Raw genomic sequence first — 20,519 nt, forward strand, 5'->3', positions numbered from 1 at the left:
GTGCCCACATGTGGGATTTAGGTAATTTAATACAATACCCAGATTTCAGATGTGATTGGCTTAAAGTCTCAGTAGTTGGCAAATGTACCAAACCATCCTAATGGTCCATAAAGAAAGAGGTTTGAAAAAAGTTAGAGGCAGTTGTAAGTGGGTGCATCTACACGATGCTTTACTGTGCAGTAGCATAGTAGCATAGTTTACTGCGCAGCAAGTGTGTGTGTCTACATGTGCACACATTTACTGTGCAGCAAACTTTGCTAATCACAAGTAAATTTGCTACCTCCAAATGCAAGTAGCAAATTTCCTTGCAATGAGTTACTATGCAGTAGCACTCATGTAGAAGCCTGATTGGGAGTACGTTTGCTCCCGGTCAGCTAGTCACCAGGGGGGAGGAGATTGCTCCCTGCCCTCAGGAGCTGCCTGCTGTTGGGGTGGGCGCTGCAACTGGGGCCTGAGTGGGGACTATATCTCCCTGCCCTGGCAGCGGGGAGCTCCAAGCCCCCTGGTCTGAGATCACAATCAGGGAGTGGAGGTTGGGAGATCCTTATCTCCCAGGACTTGCTCTGCAGGCCAGTGCATGGAGCTGGCACTGGGAGATAATGAACTCCTATAGCCACCCTATCACCAGTCCTGCAGTCATGAAGCTGGAGCTGGGAGATAAGGATCTCCTAGCTCTGGCCCTGCACTGGCCCTGTGACCACAGGGCTGGCATTAGGAGCTCCCTGCTGGTGCAGATTGGGGACCCTGTCCCCCTTCAGTTTGCTTTCATTAGCAGCAAATCTGTTCCCACTTCCCTGCACATGTAGATGCCTGCCCGGGAGCATTTAGTCACAAGTAGTTTACTCATTAGTAAATTGCTCCTGGATCTAATGCACGTGTAGACACACTCACTATCTGGTGGCAGTACCTGCTTCCACACTTGATCAGGCTTTACATACTAACCCCTCCACTGCATTCACTTTGCTCTACATCATGATTTTTCTTTGCAGGTTAGTCAGATTGTTCATCATCCCTACCTGATTGACAGCCAGGGCCAAACAGAGTCTCATCCCGACAATTTTGACAGGCAGAGCCACTATATCTTTCCTAAATGGACCAAAACAATTAGTCAAATGTTATTTTCTTACATCATCACTCAGTTCAAGCTGCTAACTAATAATTGATTTTTCTCTTCACCTCCTCTTTATTATTTGTTTTCAATTTAAATGACACAACTTAAAAACTGATCTTTCAAGTGCCCTATGATTTGCCCGTGTGATGGAGAGAACAATTTATTTTACAGATAAAAACCATGCATGATTGCACTAATGAGCACACAGCAGAACAATTGTGGCAAATCCTGAACAAAATGTCTTATCATGACTAGAAGCTTAATTTCTGTCTTGAAGGCCTGCTTCAAAGTTTGTTAAAGCCAATGGGTTAACTCTATTGACTCAACTGGGTTTTTGGATCAGACCTTAAATAAAGTTTGGTCCAATACTTTTTTAGTCTTAGCTGTACTGGTAAAAATAAACCCAGTTTGAGTTTTTGTCTGGTATTCTTCAGATCCTTGGAAAAGGAAGAGTTGCAATTTGTTGTCATCTTTTATCTAGGTTATAGGCTTAAACACTAAGTAAAGGGTGAGCAAACTCTATGATCCTCATTGTGCATGCATGAATTCTTTTATTAATATATTAGACTGCTTATGTTTTGGGAGCCGGTTGGTTACATAAGGTATGGGTAGAGATAGCTAAGCAACTGCAGGTTTAATTTCTGAAGCAGAAGCAAACACTTCACATGGCTCTGATGTTGTGTGTTTATTTGTCCCTTCTCTGAGGAGAGCTGCTATATGACAATTTACAGTCTTATAACTTGTTCCTACAAAGCTTGTAGTAAAGGATAGTGCTGGCCTGAAATGATAAGCAGCCCCTGCTATATCAGATCAAGGCTTTTGCACCTTTTGAGTTGTGGAGGATACATACGAGGGACAGCATGCCGGCATCAGGGTGAATTGGTCTGGGATAGATGGAAAGTCTGAGGAAGAAAAAGGGTACTTTGCTCCTTGAATGCCATAACCAATCAAGATGGATGGAGCAACCAATCAATCCTGATCCCTAAAGCATACTATGAAGGGTACACTCCTCTTGATCCATTGTACTTCATTTCCAAAAACACTTGGTAGCCCTAACAGAACAGCCACAATACATAAACACATTCTCTGTGGCCTCAAAATAAACTAGCACAAGACCCTTGCAGGTAAAGATCAACCTTCTAATGCTTCATTCATCCAAAGCAAGATAAAGCTTACTTCCGTTGACAAGATCCCTCCCAGCCTTGCTTCTCAATGTGCCCTCCCAATTCAACTCACTTTTCAGCAGTATGTGCCTTGGATGCAGTGTACAGGAGGATTAATTAGTCCTTTATAGCTGGCTCTGCCCTCCTACCTTGCAAATTCTTACATTCATATTAAAGCATCATAATAAAGCACTGTCTAGCCTGAGGGTTAGCTCCTTTGCTGCTAGCACCTGGACTGGATCTATACACACCCATTATGTGAAATTATGTTACCTTCATGATACATCATATACTGACCTCACAGATGCAGGTTCCATTCTGTGTTATACCATTCAAACAGGTCCCATGGCCACTGCAAGGATTTTCAGACCCACCGGGGCATTCTAGCAAACAAAAGGACAGGCTTGGATTAAGAAAATCAGTACTTGTCCCTCACCTTTGTCCTTTATCCATCCTCTACCCCCATGTTCATCCTTGTTACTGCAAACAAAGGACTTAGAAACAATGACATCTCTGCCTTCTTATCTAAAAAAAACCTATACAGGCCCAGTCAGGGAGCTCCACCAATGTTGGATTTGGCATTGTGTATAAACAAAGAAGTACTCTGTCAATGGCCTCAAGTTTTGTATTATAATATATAAAAAAATCAACCCAAATAGCTCATGGTAAAAATAAATAAACAAATACGTTCTACATAGTTGTAATTAACTTAGCTCAATGGGGACTGAGGGCATTCAAACTCTTTGCAGGATCTGGCCTTTATTTATGACCCTGTTAATACCAAGAAAAATCTTTGGAGTTTTCAGACAGATATTCAGAAGTCACTCATTTGGGGTGTTTGAGATAGTGGAAGATATATTTGTCAGAGGACCTGCAGCACCCTCCTGACTTAAAAAAAACTGCATGTCAACAGCACCTTGAAAAACAAGCTCTCAGGGTGTGTCTACATGTTGCCCTATGGTGACATTTTTACTGCAAGGCATGTACTGCTGAATGTAACAGCAAAAGTAACCACCCATACTGCACTGTACATGCGGCACACAGTTGTTTTTAGCAGCTACTTCAGGGAGCACGCCGCTATGGTGAAGTAGCTGCTGGTCACACTTAGACACCGATGGGTGCCACATCATCATAGCACGTTGCTACAGCAGCTTAGCATCACGCGTAGACATACCCTCAGTGTCTCAGGGTGGGTCCCCTGTCTTGAAAATGTTATGCCTGTCATTTTGTCCCTGATAATTATTCACATAACCCAGGCCTCAAAGTATGCTAGAAAGCTCTCTTCCATGCTTCTCCTCCCCACAAACAAGTGAAGGGTTTTTTCAGTTTTCAAGTGGACTGGCAAAAGTATCAAAATTTTATTTTGTGGCTTAATGGTTCAGCTTCTTGACTTTATCCGAATCAACAAATATTACAGTAACAATATCAGGAAGTGAAGCAAACATTCCCAAATTTATATAGTTTAGTTTGAAATTCAATTAAATATTTAGATTGCAGCCAAAAGTGAAAATAAGCAGACTAGAAGTGGCAGAAAAGCTGCCAATTTTAGAGTACACGTGGAGGTAGGGACTGAAGCCCTGGAAAGAACTATCTCTCTCTTTCTTTGGAAACCTAAAAAAACAACCACTTATTTTTTCAAAATATTCTTTTTAACAAGAGTAACTTTCACACAACAGAGTTGTGCTAGGAGTCAAACCTCATAAGGATTCAAATAACATGAAAGGGAGAAGTTATTTCCCCAAGAATTTCATGTCTTCCTAGATAGACACTGGAGATCTTGAGATTTAATGTGTGCCTGGGAAGCATAAACAAGAATCATCAAAATGAAGCACACCTCTGGAAGAAACTGGCCAGACTGATAGCTCTATGGCAGCATTTTAAAGTACCTTATCTTAGCAATGGTGGGAAGGACAGGTATAGAATGGAAGAACATACCATAGCACTCAGTACCCCAGAACCCTGGGCAACATTTTTTGTCCTCGATTTCCTTCTTACACATATGACTGCACCCAGGTAGAGAAAGGGTGTCTTCTCCCAGCTTTACTGTGTATCTTAAATAGAAAAATCTAAGATTAATTATTATAATAAACAGTGTGGAAACCAACCTATTCTATATGGATCAGATGAAATAGACTGATTAGATCAAAGTGAGGGGGTATCAAAGCTGGTTTCTGATCAGCACCAAGTAAACTGTGTGAGAAGCCTAACACAGTAATATAAGGAGTGCAATATACTCTTCTAAAGAATGGACACACAACTTGCTATACCCATTAGCTCCAGGGTGGGCAAAATGGTGAATCCTGCTGGCAGTCACACTCCATTTCCCAGCAGCCCCTTCCCATGTCACTGCGGGTGGTTTCCATGGAGATGCCAAGAGCAGCGGGGCTGTGACAGCACAGGGACAGGGTTTCCAGGAAGATCAGTCCCAGCAGAGCTGGCAGGGCACATGGCTGGGTGGGGAGCTGCTCAGGGGCTGGGACTAGGATTTTGCAGCAGTGACAGCATGGTTCGGAGCTTGGGCAGAGTCACAATCTGCTGCCTGCACACCCCTGCCCTATATAAACAAGTACTAAGTGACTGCAAAGTAGTTGCACCAAAGAATAGCTTTTTCATGATGCTGACTGCATGGTAGCTCATGGCTACTGTGCAGTAGTGTGGCGTCACACTTCCTGCCCTGCAATACTACTGCACAGCAGTCACAGCATCTCATGTAGGCGTGGCAAGGAAGAAGATTAGGAATCATTTACAATTATATACTACAGACTCTGTGAAACCAGGCAGTAAATGATATTTCAAATAGAGGTGCACCGATACATCGGTCCATATCGTATTGGCACCAATAAAAGGAAAGTAGAGATTATCAGCAATCTGCTTTTTTGGCTAATGTGGCTAGTAATAATGTCAATAAATGCTGTATGCATGTGCACAGCCACAGGATGCTTGCAGCCAGGAGTGTATCCCAGCAGCTTGGAGAGGAACATCCAGTTGCTAAGTCTGTGGTGGGGAAGGGGTGTGGGGGAGGGAAGGGGCATGGTAGGGACAGATCGAGGCCCCCATGGTGAGGGAGGGAGTTGGGCTAGAGCAGGGACAGGCACTGCACAGCTAGGGAGGGACAGGACATGGGATGGAGCTGTGAACAGTTTGTCTAGAGCCACGGGGGAGGTGGGAGGCAGCTCCCAGCCACTGCATGCACTCCCAGGGGAAGCATGAGGGGCACGTGCCCCCTGGGTCTATGCATGGGACAAGAGCAGGCTGCCTACTGGGGCCTGGGGGTGGTGCCGGTCTCTTTTCAACGGTTTGGCGGGGAGGCTGGACTGGGGCTGCACTTGGGGCAGGTGAGGTGGGCAGTGCCAGTGCTGGGGAAGGGGCTACAGGAACGCTGTAGCCCCCCCATAGCCACCCCCCAGTGCTGCTGTTGCCCACCCTTCCTGCTCCAAATGCAGCCCTGGTCCACCCTGGCTGTTTGGTGCCCACCCCTGCACCTGCCCCAGCCCCAGCCCCATTCCCTCCCTCACTGTGGAGGCCTTAATCTGCTCTTCTCATGCCCCTTCTCTCCACCATGCCCCTTCCCCCCACAAACTTACCAGCTTGACACTGCTCTCCAAGCTGCTGGGCTGCATATCGGCAATCAGATTGCTGTCGGCCAATATGGCTTGTTAATAATTGGCCATTAGTATCGGCCCAAAAAATCTCTATCAGTGCATCCTTAATTTCAAAGGACTCAGATAAACGTGAGATTCATGTGAAACATCTTAGACCAGTATTTCAACTCAACGGGTGAGTCTACATGTGCAACTAGTTCCAAGCAATAAATTCTGGAGCAGATTGAGCTGGAGCAAACTACTCCCTGGTACAGCATCTACATGTGGGCCTGGAACAGCAGCAATTTGAGCTGGGGTGAAGGAGTTTATGCTGGGGCTGCTCCCATCCTGCTCTGCCCTGGATTTTGGGTGGTAGCGTTTGGCAGTGGAAAGGCTGGCTGGGGTATGAAGGTGCTGAAAGTGTGGAGCTGTGTATCTAGTGGCAGGCAGAAGTCTAGCCCCCTGCTGCTTGGGCTAATTAGGCACAATTTATGCCTGCGGTCAACATCTATACACACATTTAATTGCAGTTAATTACCCTACCGTAAGACAGTACTATTCCTGTACTATCTTATGGCAGTGTTAATTTGTTTACTGCAGCCTAATGCTGTAGTATGTGTAGATGGTGACGCTTTACTGTGGAGCTAATTAGTCTACTCCAAAGTAAAGCTCATGTGTAAATGCAGTCAATAACACTCAAAGTTCCATAGGCCCTTGCAGGTAAAAGAATGCATAAATCCTAACAGATCAGGCCTTACAGGAAGGAGAAATTGATTTGGGACAGTGATTGGAATCACTGAATCAAATCACTGTCCCCCGTCGTTTACTTAGACTTCAGGAAGGCCTTCGATACGGTATCCTACCCCATACTGGTGAACAAGTTAAGAGGCTGTGACTTGGATGACTACACAGTCCGGTGGGTGGTGAATTGGCTAGAGGGTCGTACCCAGAGAGTTGTAGTGGATGGGTCGGTATCGACCTGGAAGGGGGTGGGCAGTGGGGTCCCGCAGGGCTCGGTCCTTGGACCGATACTCTTCAATGTCTTCATCAGCGACTTGGATGAAGGAGTGAAGTGTACTCTGTCCGAGTTTGCGGATGACACAAAACTGTGGGGAGAAGTGGACACACCGGAAGGCAGGGAGCAAATACAAGTAGACCTGGACAGGTTGGACATATGGGCAGAAAACAACAGAATGCAATTCAACAAGGAGAAATGCAAAGTGCTGCACCTAGGGAGGAAAAATGTCCAGCACACCTACTGCCTAGGAAATGACCTGCTTGGAGGCACAGAAGCAGAAAGGGATCTTGGAGTCCTAGTGGACTCCAAGATGAACATGAGTCAGCAGTGTGACGAAGCCATCAGAAAAGCCAATGGCACTTTATCGTGCATCAGCAGATGCATGACGAACAGAACCAAGGAGGTGATACTTCCCCTCTATCGCGCGCTGGTCAGACCGCAGTTGGAGTACTGCGTGCAATTTTGGAGGCCGCACTTCAAGAGGGATGTGGATAACCTGGAGAGGGTCCAGAGAAGGGCCACTCGTATGGTTAAGGGCTTGCAGGCCAAGCCCTACGAGGAGAGACTAGGGCACCTGGACCTCTTCAGCCTCCGCAAGAGAAGGTTGAGAGGCGACATTGCGGCTGCCTATAAGTTCATCATGGGGGCACAGAAGGGAATTGGTGAGGCTTTACTCACCAAGGCACCCCTGAGGGTTACAAGAAATAATGGCCACAAACTAGAAGAGAGCAGATTTAGACTGGACATTAGGAAGAACGTCTTCACAGTTAGAGTGGCCAAGGTCTGGAATAGGCTCCCAAAGGAGGTGGTGCTCTCCCCTACCCTGGGGGTCTTCAAGAGAAGGTTAGATAGGCTTCTAGCTGGGGTCATCTAAACCCAGCACTCTTTCCTGCCTATGCAGGGGGTCGGACTCGATGATCTATTGAGGTCCCTTCCGACCCTAACATCTATGAATCTATGAATCGGCTGAATCTGAATCCAAAGCGAAAACTAGCCACTTTGCACAGGCCTAATAGCTATTATTAAAATGTTTCCAGCTGGAAGAAAACAGTAGATAATGGAGCAACATATTAACCGTTTAAGTTCACTGTTCAATAAATTAATAGATAATAATCTCCTGCCATACCAGGAAAGACTAAAAAGGCTAGGACTCTTCAGTCTGAAAAGGAGAAGACTGACGGGGGATATGATAGAGGTTATGGAATCATGAAGGGTGTGAACAAAGTGAATAGGGAACTGTTATTCACTAAGTCCCAAAATACTAGAACTAGTGGGCGCACACTGAAATTAAAACAAAACAGGTTTAAAACTAACAAGAGAAAGTACTTTTTAACATAGCATATCGTTAAATTGTGGAACTTATTACTACAGAAGCTTATAGAGGCAGATAGTATAGCCTGGTTCAAAAGGCACTAGAGAAATTCAAGGATAATAGATCCACTAATAGCTATTAAACTAAATAGTAACATGTATATCCTCTGGAATCTCTAAACCAATGATGATGGATGTGATGGAGGGTGTGACAGGGGATAGCTCACACCACATATACCCCATTCAAAGGCTCTCCCTCTAAAACATCAACTACTTCCACTGTCAGTGTGAAAATACTTGATTAGATGGACCATTGGCTGACCCACTGTGACACCATTTAAGTTATGTTCTATTTTTGTTAGATTTCTTAGTAAACATATTTTTCTTCACCTTTTTTCCATTATAGCTAAGCTGGAGAAATGTATTCAGCTCAATAGAATAAGGGTAGAAAACACAAGAAAAAGCACATAATATAAATGATAACGAGGGTTAAAAGTTCAAAGGCAATATTGATATCCTTTTAGCTGCAAGAGCAGGATACTAGGCATAAAATGCTCATTGTTTCTATTTCTGTATTTGCTGCTGACTCAGTGCATGACTTTGGGCAAATCACATAGGGCAAATGTTTCAGATTTTTGGGCCTACAGTTAATTATCAGTCCTGCAACTTATTTTGAGTGTGCATATTCTTGCCAGTGGAGATTTGCAGAGGTGTAACTAGCAGGGTTTGAATGTGACCAAGCTCTAATAGAGAGCAGTAGAAGTCAGGCGTGCAGGGGAAGTGGAACTGAGTGGTACTGAGCGCTGCTGCTGCTGTGATGAAGTATGCTTGCCCTGCTATAGCAGCAGCACAGTGTCTGTGTACCCAGCTGCTGCTGCTGCTTTTGCTAGAGTATGAACCAGGGGTGGGCAAAATATGGCCCTCAGGCTGGATCTGGTCCACCAGGCACTTACATCCAGCTTGCAGCGTCCCCCCACAAGGAATTGTGCCCTGCCCAGCCCTTCTACCCACAAGGGTGGGAGCAAGGCACCTACACCCATCCCCAACATATCCTTGCTCTCACCCCCAAGGGCGGAAGGGCTTACCCCACTACTACAGGGCAGGACTGCTGCTGCAGGCTTCCCTGGTGTCCTGCTCCCTCTGGGAAGCAGGTAGGGAAGCTGGGGGTGGGGCAGCAGCTGGGCAGGAGTGCAGAGCATGGGGCTAGGGCTGGCTGCAGCGTGGAGCCCATGCCCAGGGGCACGGCAGCAGCATGGAGCTTGGGTAGGCAGGATGTGGGGGGAGAGGGGTATGCAGACCACCCCCCACACGCTCCCTTCATGGTGCACAGGCCTGTCAGGCAGCAGAGGCAGCAGCAGGGGAGGAGGGGCCTGCTTGGCATTGGTACCCAGCTCCAGCCAGTGCTGCAAGGAGTGCAGCCCCCGCCGGGCCATTTGTTTCCCTGGAGCTCTCCACACTTGAGAGGCACAGAAGGGAAGTCCCAGGCACTGGAATGGGCTGGGGCGGGGAAAGCAACCAGCTCCAGTGCCTGGGGCTTCCCTCCTGTGCCCTGAGAGTGCAGGGAATGCCAGGGAAACAGACAGCCTAGTGAAGGCTGCGTTCCTTGCTGTGACAAACAGTGCTGGCCAAAGCCAGGCACCAGAGTCCCTGTCTGCTGCTATGCCATGATGGGAGTGTGGGGGGCTCCCCACACTACTCCCACCCTCCCTCACACCCCACAAACCACACACAAACACAGATACATGTACCCCCACCCCAGTGTTGCATGTGTTGACTGCAGGAAAGTGTGTTTCAGAGCCACACACCCACACCCCACAAACACCACATAACCCCCAACATACCCTATGCCCCCCACACACAGCCACACCCTCTCACAAACTCCCCCCCACACCCACACACACACCATAGATACACCCCCACCACATACACACCCCCAACCATACCCCACCACACAATATAAAAGACTAAGAATTTATTTTAGAGTTATTATGCAATCACCTTTATACACAGTACACCAACAAAAACCATGACAAAAATATTTTTTGTAATAAAATTAAAATATGTTATAGTCGATGTTTGATTTTTAGTGTATGATTTGTTTTTTTCTGTTTCTAAGATGGCAACTCACCCTTCCCAAAAGAAGTATTGGGTGGGGGGGGCAAAGGGAGGGACTTCTGGTGGCAAAGGTCAGGGGTTAGAGGTGGGGCTTCTGGTCTCAAGACAGTGGCCAGGGGTGGGGGCACCTGTCAAGGGGCAGGGCTACCCATGTGGCCCTCAATAGCTCACCAATCCTTGTTAAGCAGCCCTCTGCCCAAAATAATTGCCTGCCCCTGGCATAGACCATTCTAGCACTCCCACTATTTGGTGCCCAGGGCTGGTACCCCCCCTTGACCACTTCAACTTATGCTATTGGGAATTTGCAAAGGTCTGATCATTTCAGAAACAAATTGAAGGATCGAGGCTATTGTCAGTATTTGGACATCTAAATACAAAACACCTTGATTATTCCCAACTTCTATCTGAACTGATTTGGATCAGTAGAGTTTCATAACCTCTGAGAATAAGTCACTTTAAATTAGGTGCCTAAATATAGAGTTTGGCTTTGTACTCTCTGCTTCTGTGAAATGACAATACACCAGTTTCACAGGTGAAGTTGTGAGGCTTAAGGACATAATATTTGTAAATTTTTTTGAGTGTCAAATGAAAAATTAAAGCAGTATTACTATTATTCCCACATATATCAAGTGAGCATTAGTGTGCATGAAAAAAATATGCACTTTAAGCCACCTCTTCTTTGACCCCAAATAAAAGAGGAAGACTTCCAGTGGTAGGAACCAGCAATCTCTCTCTCCCATGATTTTTAAACAATGCAACCTCTTCCTAGGCAAAGTCACAAAAGCACGCCTTGAAATATTGGCAAAAATGTATCTACTAATCTGTGATTGTATGCTTAATACACAATAGATGTATAACACTGCATGCAAAGCTTTAGACTTCAGACTGAATAAGAAAGTTAGCTTACTTGCAGTTTCTCTCTCCTAGTCCCTGGGTGACCTTTATCCAGCCTTTGGGGCATGTCGATTTTGGAGATGCAGCACAGGAAGTGCATGGAGTATTCAAAGTAAACATCATCTTCACATTGCATTGCATGGATCTTAACTTAAAAACATGTATGCAAACACCAGACATTATACATTTTAATAATATCTTGCCACTACATTTTTGCCCATATTTCCATTCATAATTCTGCATGAATTCTACACATTTAAAAAATAATAAGCATCATTAATTTAATTTGATCATTCACAATCATTCATCAATTGTACATGAGAAGAAGCCTATTTAGCCTAATAACCACATAAGACATCCGGGTTTCCCTCACTTTATGCGGGCTATTTATGCGTGAATTCACTCTTATGCAATCGTTTTTTACCCTTTTTATACCAAAAAAATTGTTATATGCAAGGTAAATTTACTCTTATGTGATCAGTGTGATGGCAGCCCACAGTCAGCTGCCTTATGCAGTGCATTGTGGGAGTGATGCATACCAAAACATAGTCTCCTGTCTGCGACATGTTTCTGTAGTTGCCATTCCCATTATAGTAACATTCACCACCACCCTGTGCTTGTGTGTACTGTCTGCAGTTGATGAGTACCAAAATTGTCTTGTAAAAGTGGTAGAAATGGGTCAGGGGGTCAGTACAGTCAATGTCTTGGAATGTATCCCTATTTCTTACATGGTAAAGTGAGTCCCCTTTATGCGAATTCAAGTTACGCGCCTTTTTCGAGGAACTCATGTACATCATAAAGCAAGGGAAACCTGTATTAGGGGGTTAGATATCAGGTGCAATTCCTACCATAGTCATGCCATAGATACAGTTCAATCATGAATGATGTCATTATCATACGATGGTCTGAAAAGTGAGATGGTGATCTCAGTCCAGTTCCTAAGGAACAGATGTGGCTACTAAAAAATGGCAGTTTTACAAGAAGGACTGGGGCAAAATATGGTTCATGGGCTAGATCTGGTCCCACCAATTGTTCTGACCTGTGGCTGCCCCCACAGCACTCTGCATGGGGCCAAGTTCCACTCGGGACAGCCTGTGTCACACTCCAGTCCACATCCACCCTGCAGCTGCCCATGGCACTGCCCCAGCCCCAGCCCCAGCCAGTGCATACAGCTTCCTTGCAGGGCTGCCCCCACCACTGCTGCAACTGCCCAGATATTACTTGACTCCCCCCCAGCCTCCAGCAGCTCTCCTCCGCTTCCTCCTCCTCCTCTTCCTGCCCCTGCTGTGCCAGGGCTGCTCCAGCCAGCAGGTAGTGTGGGGAAGCAGCAGCGGTGGGCAAAGGTGCACTGGGGAAGTCCCTGCCTCAGCACATGGGGCTTGAGCTCAAGCTCCCAGCCACCTTTCACCCACTCCATCTGTCCAATGTGATGAGCAACCACCTGCGGCAGCCAAGTGGCAGGAAGGAAGCTGTGTGCTCTGGCTGGGCGGGGCCAAGGTTGGGGCCAGGGTGGTGCCATTGGTGGATGCGGCATGGGCTGCCCTGCTTGGGAACAGGCACAACTCAGCCCCATGTGGAGTGCTGGGGAGGCAGCTGCAGGCCAGAGTTGGGGAGCAGGCCGCACCTGCACTCTCACCTGCACCACACCACCTGGGCAGGTTCTGCTGTATGCATCTCATCTCCACTCCTCCCTTCGTCCCCTCACTCCCAGCTGGCTCCAGGAACCTAGGACGGGGTCAGTTCCCCCCCCCCCCGCACACGCACACCCCACAACACCTTCCCACTCAGCTCCTACTGATTCACATTTATATTTTTCTCCCTTTTATTCACAATTGAAAGAAGGTATAAGCCCAAGTCTCTTCTCATGACACTGGATACAGACAGAGTCTCTCTGCAGCCCAGCAAGTGGAAAAACTTGCCTCCTGTGCCAGCAGCTGCTACTAACCAGTGGGAATGTGAAGGTAAATCTGTTACCTTAAGAGACTCTTTCACTGCAACATAACAGTTGAAGGCCAGAGGCTTGTATACCCAACTCCACCCATTCCATTTAGGTTGGCTTGAGCTATACTAATTTTACTCAGCATGTTAGAATGTAATCTTGCTGTTTCCTCCATCTCTCTTTAATAGCTCCACAATGTGGATGAAAAGTCATGAGGTTTCTCCTTTCCATGGAGCATGATTGGCAATTCTCTATCAAGGCAATGGAAGAAAATGTGCACCTATAGGGATGCACCCCACAAGCTGGAGATGCAGGTGAAAAGGGAAAAGTTAGGTCAGTGATTCTAAACCAGGGTGCCAGGACACCTTGGGGTGCTGTGAGATCTTTTGAAGGGTGCCACAGGAAGTGTGAGGCGATAAGTAGTTAAGGGCAGACTCAGACTCTCCCTGCCTAGCTGCTACCCCCAGCTCCCACTACCTGTCTCTTCTGTAAGGAGGTAAGCCCTGTAATAAATTAGTTTTTGGAATGGGGTGCTGTTTATTTCACAAAAGTTATGCAAGGGTGCCTTGTGTCTGATCAGGGGTGCCTTGAATCTAAAGAAGTTGAGAACCTATGAGCTAGGTGCTGCTGTTGTTTCATCTTTGCTTCCACCAGGCCTTGAAAAATCAGTTTGAAGTAGCTATTGAATATATTTTTGCCCAGTCTACACAGGCTACAAAACACTTTCAGTTAAGTTTGTTATTGTATATCATTTTATTCCACCCAAATGCAGCTTTATTTTTTAATGTGGATGGAATGATGTTGCTCCATAGTTTCGGCATTTTAAACTACTGGTACACATTTTTTAAAACTGATCTTTGTGAAAAGTAAACCATGAATAGATCCTGTTTTCATGGAATTTTCCCTAACCCTAACCTCCCTGGAAATTTCCCAAGGCCTTGGGCTGTGTCCTGTCAGTACCTTCCCCTTTTTCTACAGGAATATGCTTACACAAGCAGCAATAGCAGACAAAAGGGGAAGTAAGTATGTGAATGGGAGATGTGCTTAATGTACCTTCCCCTTGGGAACTGGAAATTATTTTTTCTTGCTGATTTTGCTTTTAGGGAGGTGACAGAAGGCATGAGGGGCCTGAATGTCAAGATCTGCTGCAGCCGTGAAGGTTCAGGAAATATGCAAGAAGCAAGGTTTCTTTGTTAATAACCTTTACTGAACCAACTGTATAACTGGGAAAGATGTTAGACAAGCTTTTGGGCATAAAGTGCCTTACACACATACGCTTCATCTAGTATATAAAGTACAAATCTACCCTGCTTTCTCCTTCTACATGACTTCAGACTAATCAAAGATAACTTGCTTCTCACAAAGTTTGGATATGCATTCAGGCACCCTCAAAAATTGGAGAGGATAAAATTCAGACAGTGTTCTAAGTCAAAAATAGCCATAGCTCCAATGAGATGGAATTACTGGAAAGGTACAATGTATGATAACTTGTACACAACTATTTTTGCTATCTATGGACAGTAGTGGGGGCACTGGTGATCAAGGTATAGAGAGGGCCTGCTCTAGTTTGAAAGATGCAAAGTTGCCCAGAAAACTGACAGCCAGGAAGCAGAGTTGAGAAGACAGAAAATTCTAGAGTCCACATTCTCCAAGTCTTGAATTATATTGCCATTTAAAGCTGTGTAGAGTGAGGTAGTTAGTTGTGTTAACCTGAAGTCAGTCAAAAGGCACTTATGGTATCTGAGAGCACAGAGTGTACACAATGCTACTTTTTTCATTTGATCTGGTAATATTTTTGTACTCACACTGCACTAAATAACAGTGCTAAGCATAAAGAAGGGGAAATCAGATCTTAGATGCTACAACAGTTCCAGAACAAATGGGACTTTCTAGCCCTAAGACACTTTTTAGTCATGATAATCCTATAAAATATTTAGTTCTTCCAAAAATACATGATAGCTTCACTGGAATAATTACTGGTTGCAGGATTCTAAGCCTTTTTATTATTGCCCAGATATTTCCTGTATCCATTGTATGAGCCAGCTCACAGATAGTATAGGACTGGGAATGTCCATATGCTGGAACTGGCACAGTGACTTTGGTAAGGAAGCTTCTGCCTCTCCTAAGGAGAGGCTGCAGAGGCAAATGTGACCTCCATAGCAAGTCAGGCCAGCTCTCAGTGCTACACTAATTTGTGCCTCCATTGCAATGCTTCATGGGTCACAACAAGGTTGCTAAATCACAGGTTTGCCCAGGACACACCTTTCTATCTAATCTGTCCTTCCTTCTTTTGGCATTGCTCTGGCCTGCTCTGCATGTACAGTCAACTCTGTGGGTGGCAAATAGGCCCCTTGTTTTAGTACTATCCCTTGCAAGGCTCTTATGCCCACTCTATGGCTTATTTGTTTCAGCCAAAGTGGAACAAAATCAAGGTCAAATGTCTGTCCAAACCTAGATGGTCTGTTAGGCTTGCCCTGCCAGTTTGGGAGGCTAACATCTTTAAGTGATACAAAAAATGAATTAGGCTATTGTATTCTTTGCCCAAGTGTTTTTTTGCTCTTTTTTGTAAGGCAACCTCTTTCTTTACCTAAGAGAAAAGAAATAACTAGCTCACAACATCTGTCTTCTCTCTCAACTTCCTCTACAGCGATCCTAGAGTGCAATTTATTTGCTTTCAATTGCTTCTTCACTATCTCCAGTTTCCTAAACATGGATGCAATTTCTGGATTAAATACACTGTTCTAGTTGTAATATAAAAACATGTCACTTCTCTTCTCAGTGATGCTAACAGCTTGATATTTTAAGTGCATTTGCTTTTGATTCTGGGCCATAATCCTCAATGGTTATGTAAATTTTTGTTGCTTTCCATTGGACTCTCTCCAATTTGTCCACATGCTTTCTGTATTGGAGAGTCCAAAACTGGACACAGTACTCCAAATGTAGCCTCACACAGTACTCCAGGACCAAATAGAGAGAAAGAATCACTTCCCTCAATCTGCTGACAACATTCCTACTACTGTGGCCCGGAATGCCATTAGCATTTTTTGCAACAAGGGCACAGTCTTGGCTCATATTCAGTTTACTGTCCACTGTAACCCCCAAGTCCTTTTCTGCAGAGCTGCTGCTTAGCCAGTCAGTCCCCAGCCTGCATCAGTGCATAGGATTGTTCTGTCGTAAGTACAGGACTTTGCACTTGTCCTTATGGAACCTCATAAGATTTCTTTTGGTCCACTCCTCCAATTTGCCGAGGTCTCTCTCAATCCTAGTCCTACTCTCCAGTATACCTACTACTCCCCCCAGCTTGGTGTCATCTGCAAACTTGTTGAGGGTGCACCTTATCCCATCTTCCAGGTCACTGGTGAAAATATTGAACAAACCTGACCCTAGGACCAACCCCTGAGGCACTCTATTTGATATCGGCTGCCAACTAGACATTGAGCCACTGACTACTCTGAGTTTCATAACTGAGATGTATGAATGAAAACAAAAATCTCCAGAGAAATATATTACCCATCAGAACACTATTAAGACATGTTCCAAAATTTTTTTGTCACATCAAGATGCTCACATACTATGCAGAGTATAGTACATTCACCTAGCTATATAGATCTATGTGCAAAATTAATTTTTAAATGCTGTACCTATATAGCACTTACAAGGAACCAGAAAATAACTAATTATTATCTATCACCTAGCACCTGCAAGCAGCACTATGACAACAATCCAATATACAGACAATGAGGGATATATATATATATTTTTAAGTAGAGAGATTGTGACCACATTTTTTAAAGATTTATTGTAAAATCCTACAGTTTTTTAACCTCTGTAGTTTGATGGATAATACTTTGAAGAAGCCATTTTTTATTCACCAAAGCAGTTGCCTGTCTGATATTAATAAATGCTGATTTAGTAGCCAGCCTGCAGTGTATTTTTATCAGCAGGTTTGATGGATTCTAAAACTGTCTTTGATTCTAATTCTTTATAAACAGGATATCTTTACAGTCTCATGTGGCTGTGTAAAGGCTCATTGCTAAACCCCTTTATTGGGTCCAGAGTTGTCCTTAACCATTTTCAGGCCAACCTTTCAACACAATGACTTTTAAAAAAAAATTAGGAAATACTACTAGATTTTTTGGGGCTTAATCTTGTCATGTGCCAAGCTCCCAGGAAACCTATTGAAGCTAATGAGAGTCAAAGATGCTTAGTTCTTTGTAGAATTGTGTCTATAGTTCTCAGCCATGGCATATCACTTGCATTCAGTACTATAATTTAGAATTTATTTAAGAGCCAAGCAAATTCCCTGTTCCTTAACTTTAGATATACAAAATAGACCACACACACAAGAAAAGTATCACATAGTCTATAGTTCTGAAACAAAGATTAGCAAACATACCTTCTGAGTCTGCCCTTCAGTTGTGGAAATGAAACTTGCTGTTAAAAGGAAAAACAATAAACCAGGAAGATGCATTTTCATGTAATAAGGACAGGGTCCTTTTCTTGAAGGGGATGGTGATGGTGAAGAAGGTGATGCCATTTCTGTAAGAAAGGACTGCCTACTAAAAGTCAGATCCAAGAAAAAACAGAAGTTAGAAGTAAATAAGGAAAAAACATTTTTGCTTTGCGAATCTTTTATTCCAATATATATGGAAGCTTCTGCTACTTTTAAATATTATTCATGAACTAATATCAGCTTTTTCTTTCTCTTTTGTTTTTTAAACACACACACAAAAGCATAATCCACAAGTGAAAGGTCTACTCAAAACAGGAACATCTATGGATTTCCTCCTACATATCAGTTCAAAACAGATGGAAGGAAATCCTTAGTTCTCAGCATATTGGAATGAAATACGTTAACTCTATCCTTAACTGGAGGCAATTTCAATGGGCCATCTACAAAAATGTAGAATCCACAATGGTAAATTATTTCAATTTCATTGCCGATATTAATGCATCTCAGCCAGCATCTCAGCCAGAAAGCATACCCCTCTCCTGCTCATGTACATATCTTTTAATTTACTTAAAGTGTATGGATTGCTCATTGAGAAAAGTAAAATATATACATAATTATTTAGACACAGTATTGGTAGCTTTGGAACTATGACTATTAGCACTTGGAGTAATGCAGTTCCAGTGTTTAATTTTAAGAAGCTCAGTCTTGGGCTGAGTTTGCAACCAAATTTCTCCTTTAGGCCTTGTGGAATATTAAGGGAAAGATCAACAACCTGTATGATGACAAGAGCTTTTGCTCCCAATGTTGCCAATAGCATCCATTTTGTTTGGTGTGGTCAAGAATGACTTATGTCCCTAGCTATAAATAATATTAGATATGGATGTTAAACAACATTCAGAATTTCTTTCAGCCATTTGTAATATGTATGTGTGTGTAAGAGCAAGACAGGGGTGTAGGTTGTAAGACAGTTATTTTTAGAATTTGTTTACATTTCCATAAATATATGAACATACACTTTTAGAATGCATTAATTTTTAATGCTTGCATAGTACTTTGCATGTGGTTATATATGCAAAAATGTACTTATATTTGTGTGTGTGTGTGTGTGTGTATATATGTACATATACACATAGAACACGTATAGAAGTTTGCATATATATTTGTATCCGTGCAAGGTGTTGTACAAAAGTGCTATACAAGCATTAAAAATGTTCCTCCCCCAGGAAAATAATGCGCGCGTGCACACACACACACACACACTATATTAACATACAGTCTGTTATATATACACTCCCCCAAAGAAAGTACATAAAAACATAGCAGATACTGTACTTACTATTGCTGTTAATCATAGCTTACTTCCCCCATCCTACAAAGATAGCCTGATGGACTGCAGTGCTATATATCTAGCAATAACAGGAAATAAACAAGGCAAGCTTATTCACTATGGTATAAATAAAAAGCACCAACTCACAGAAGTCCAGCTTGATCAAATGATCTAATTCATTTGTTTTTTAAAGGTCATCTGATATGCTTGCATGTCCTAGGACATGCAAGCAAAAAATTGCCCAGGAGCAGGCTCTGGAGGGCTCCAAATTCCATTCTGCATCAGATTGCAATACAATTTATTTGGTCAGAAATCATGCTCCAGAATATATAGACCGTTTGCTCTGAAGTTCTAGACAGTTCTGATGGAATGGAGCCCAGAAAGCAAACTGGGATTAAGGAACATGGAACAAGGTAGTCACATATGTGTGCTCCCTTTTTCTTGATGACAGAAACTCTCGGCTAAGTCCCACATCAGTTCTCTCATGTCTCACCTCTCCACCACAAAACAGCCATCTTCTCAATGGCACATATTTATTTTGGCCTCCTCATGCCCCAAATGAAAAGCACTGGGCACCTGAACTGCTTCAGCTAGGAGATCAGCTCTAATCCCTCTTTACCAATGAAAAGCATGCCCAAAGATGACCATCCTCCCATAACAAAAGTATTTGATCTTTCTCTACCTACCAAATGGAAACCATGGGCAGATTAGGAATTTACTAAAGAGTGGGGTATGCTGCCCTCAAACTGTGGGGGGATCATGGTGAGGTATGGCTGGAGCTCTTGGGGGGGTGGGGCGGGGGTGCTGCACCCAGCTACTGCACCCAGCTGATCTGGGCATAGGAGAGCCCCAGAACTGCTCTTATGCCACTTCTGCTGTTGGTCGCAGGAAGCAGTTGCACAAGGAACGTCAGTGGTGGCATACAGGTTCCTTTTTCCAGTGCCTGCTCCCTGCTTGTCCCTGCCCTGGCCAGGAGCAGGCCCTGGAAGGAGGAACCTGCATGAAGCTGCTGCTGTCCCCTGCCAAGTCCGGCTCTCCACTCAGCTGCTTTTTGCAGCCCACAACTGGATCAGGGTAGGAGTGGTTCTGGGGCTCCCCCACATCTTTACTCATTCAAATTGTAAAAAAGATCAATAGAATGGGTATGGTAGTTTCACTAAATATACTATTAATATGGTATCCACTGAAATAAATATGAATTATTTACTGCCTCAGTATTATGTAAGGCAAATGAAGAGAAGAATGAAAGGTGTGGCCATTGCTCATTGGTCATGATATAAATAAGCTCACATCTTGGACTCCTAGTCCAAAAGCAGTTGTTGATGGTCCTTGAAAATCTGACTAGTCACACAGTGTACATCCAGATGAGTGTACATGTGCCACTTGTGGCATAGATTCATAGATGTTAGGGTCAGAAGGGACCTCAATAGATCATTGAGTCCGACCCCCTGCATAGGCAAGGAAAGAGTGCTGGGTTTAGCTGACCCCAGCTAGATGGTTATCTAACCTCCTCTTGAAGACCCCCAGGGTAGGGGAGAGCACCACCTCCCTTGGGAGCCCATTCCAGACCTTGGCCACTCTAACTGTGAAGAAGTTCTTCCTAATGT

At 44.2% G+C, this 20,519-nt stretch overlaps 1 protein-coding gene across 5 annotated transcripts in view; it reads right to left on the bottom strand.

Annotated features, from left to right (window-relative positions):
* STAB1 (stabilin 1) overlaps positions 1-18,995 on the bottom strand; it is a 225,585-nt gene extending 206,590 nt beyond the window's left edge. For 2 of the 5 annotated variants that reach the window (XM_059716087.1, XM_059716084.1), the window contains exons 1-5: positions 17,529-17,892; positions 11,207-11,343; positions 4,210-4,340; positions 2,572-2,657; positions 1,017-1,086 (exon numbers count right to left, since the gene is read on the bottom strand). In XM_059716087.1, coding sequence (XP_059572070.1) covers positions 1,017-1,086; positions 2,572-2,657; positions 4,210-4,340; positions 11,207-11,343; positions 17,529-17,669 — 565 coding nt within the window. In that variant the 5' untranslated portion in view covers positions 17,670-17,892. Of the gene's footprint in view, positions 1-1,016; positions 1,087-2,571; positions 2,658-4,209; positions 4,341-11,206; positions 11,344-17,528; positions 17,893-18,921 lie in introns of those variants that run through there. The other 3 variants (XM_059716085.1, XM_059716088.1, XM_059716086.1) reach the window with 3 other exon arrangements.
* Positions 18,996-20,519: the final 1,524 nt, after the last annotated feature.

The sequence above is a fragment of the Alligator mississippiensis genome, chromosome 12 (assembly GCF_030867095.1).
Source record: "Alligator mississippiensis isolate rAllMis1 chromosome 12, rAllMis1, whole genome shotgun sequence".
In the NCBI taxonomy this organism is placed as follows: Eukaryota; Metazoa; Chordata; order Crocodylia; family Alligatoridae; genus Alligator; species Alligator mississippiensis.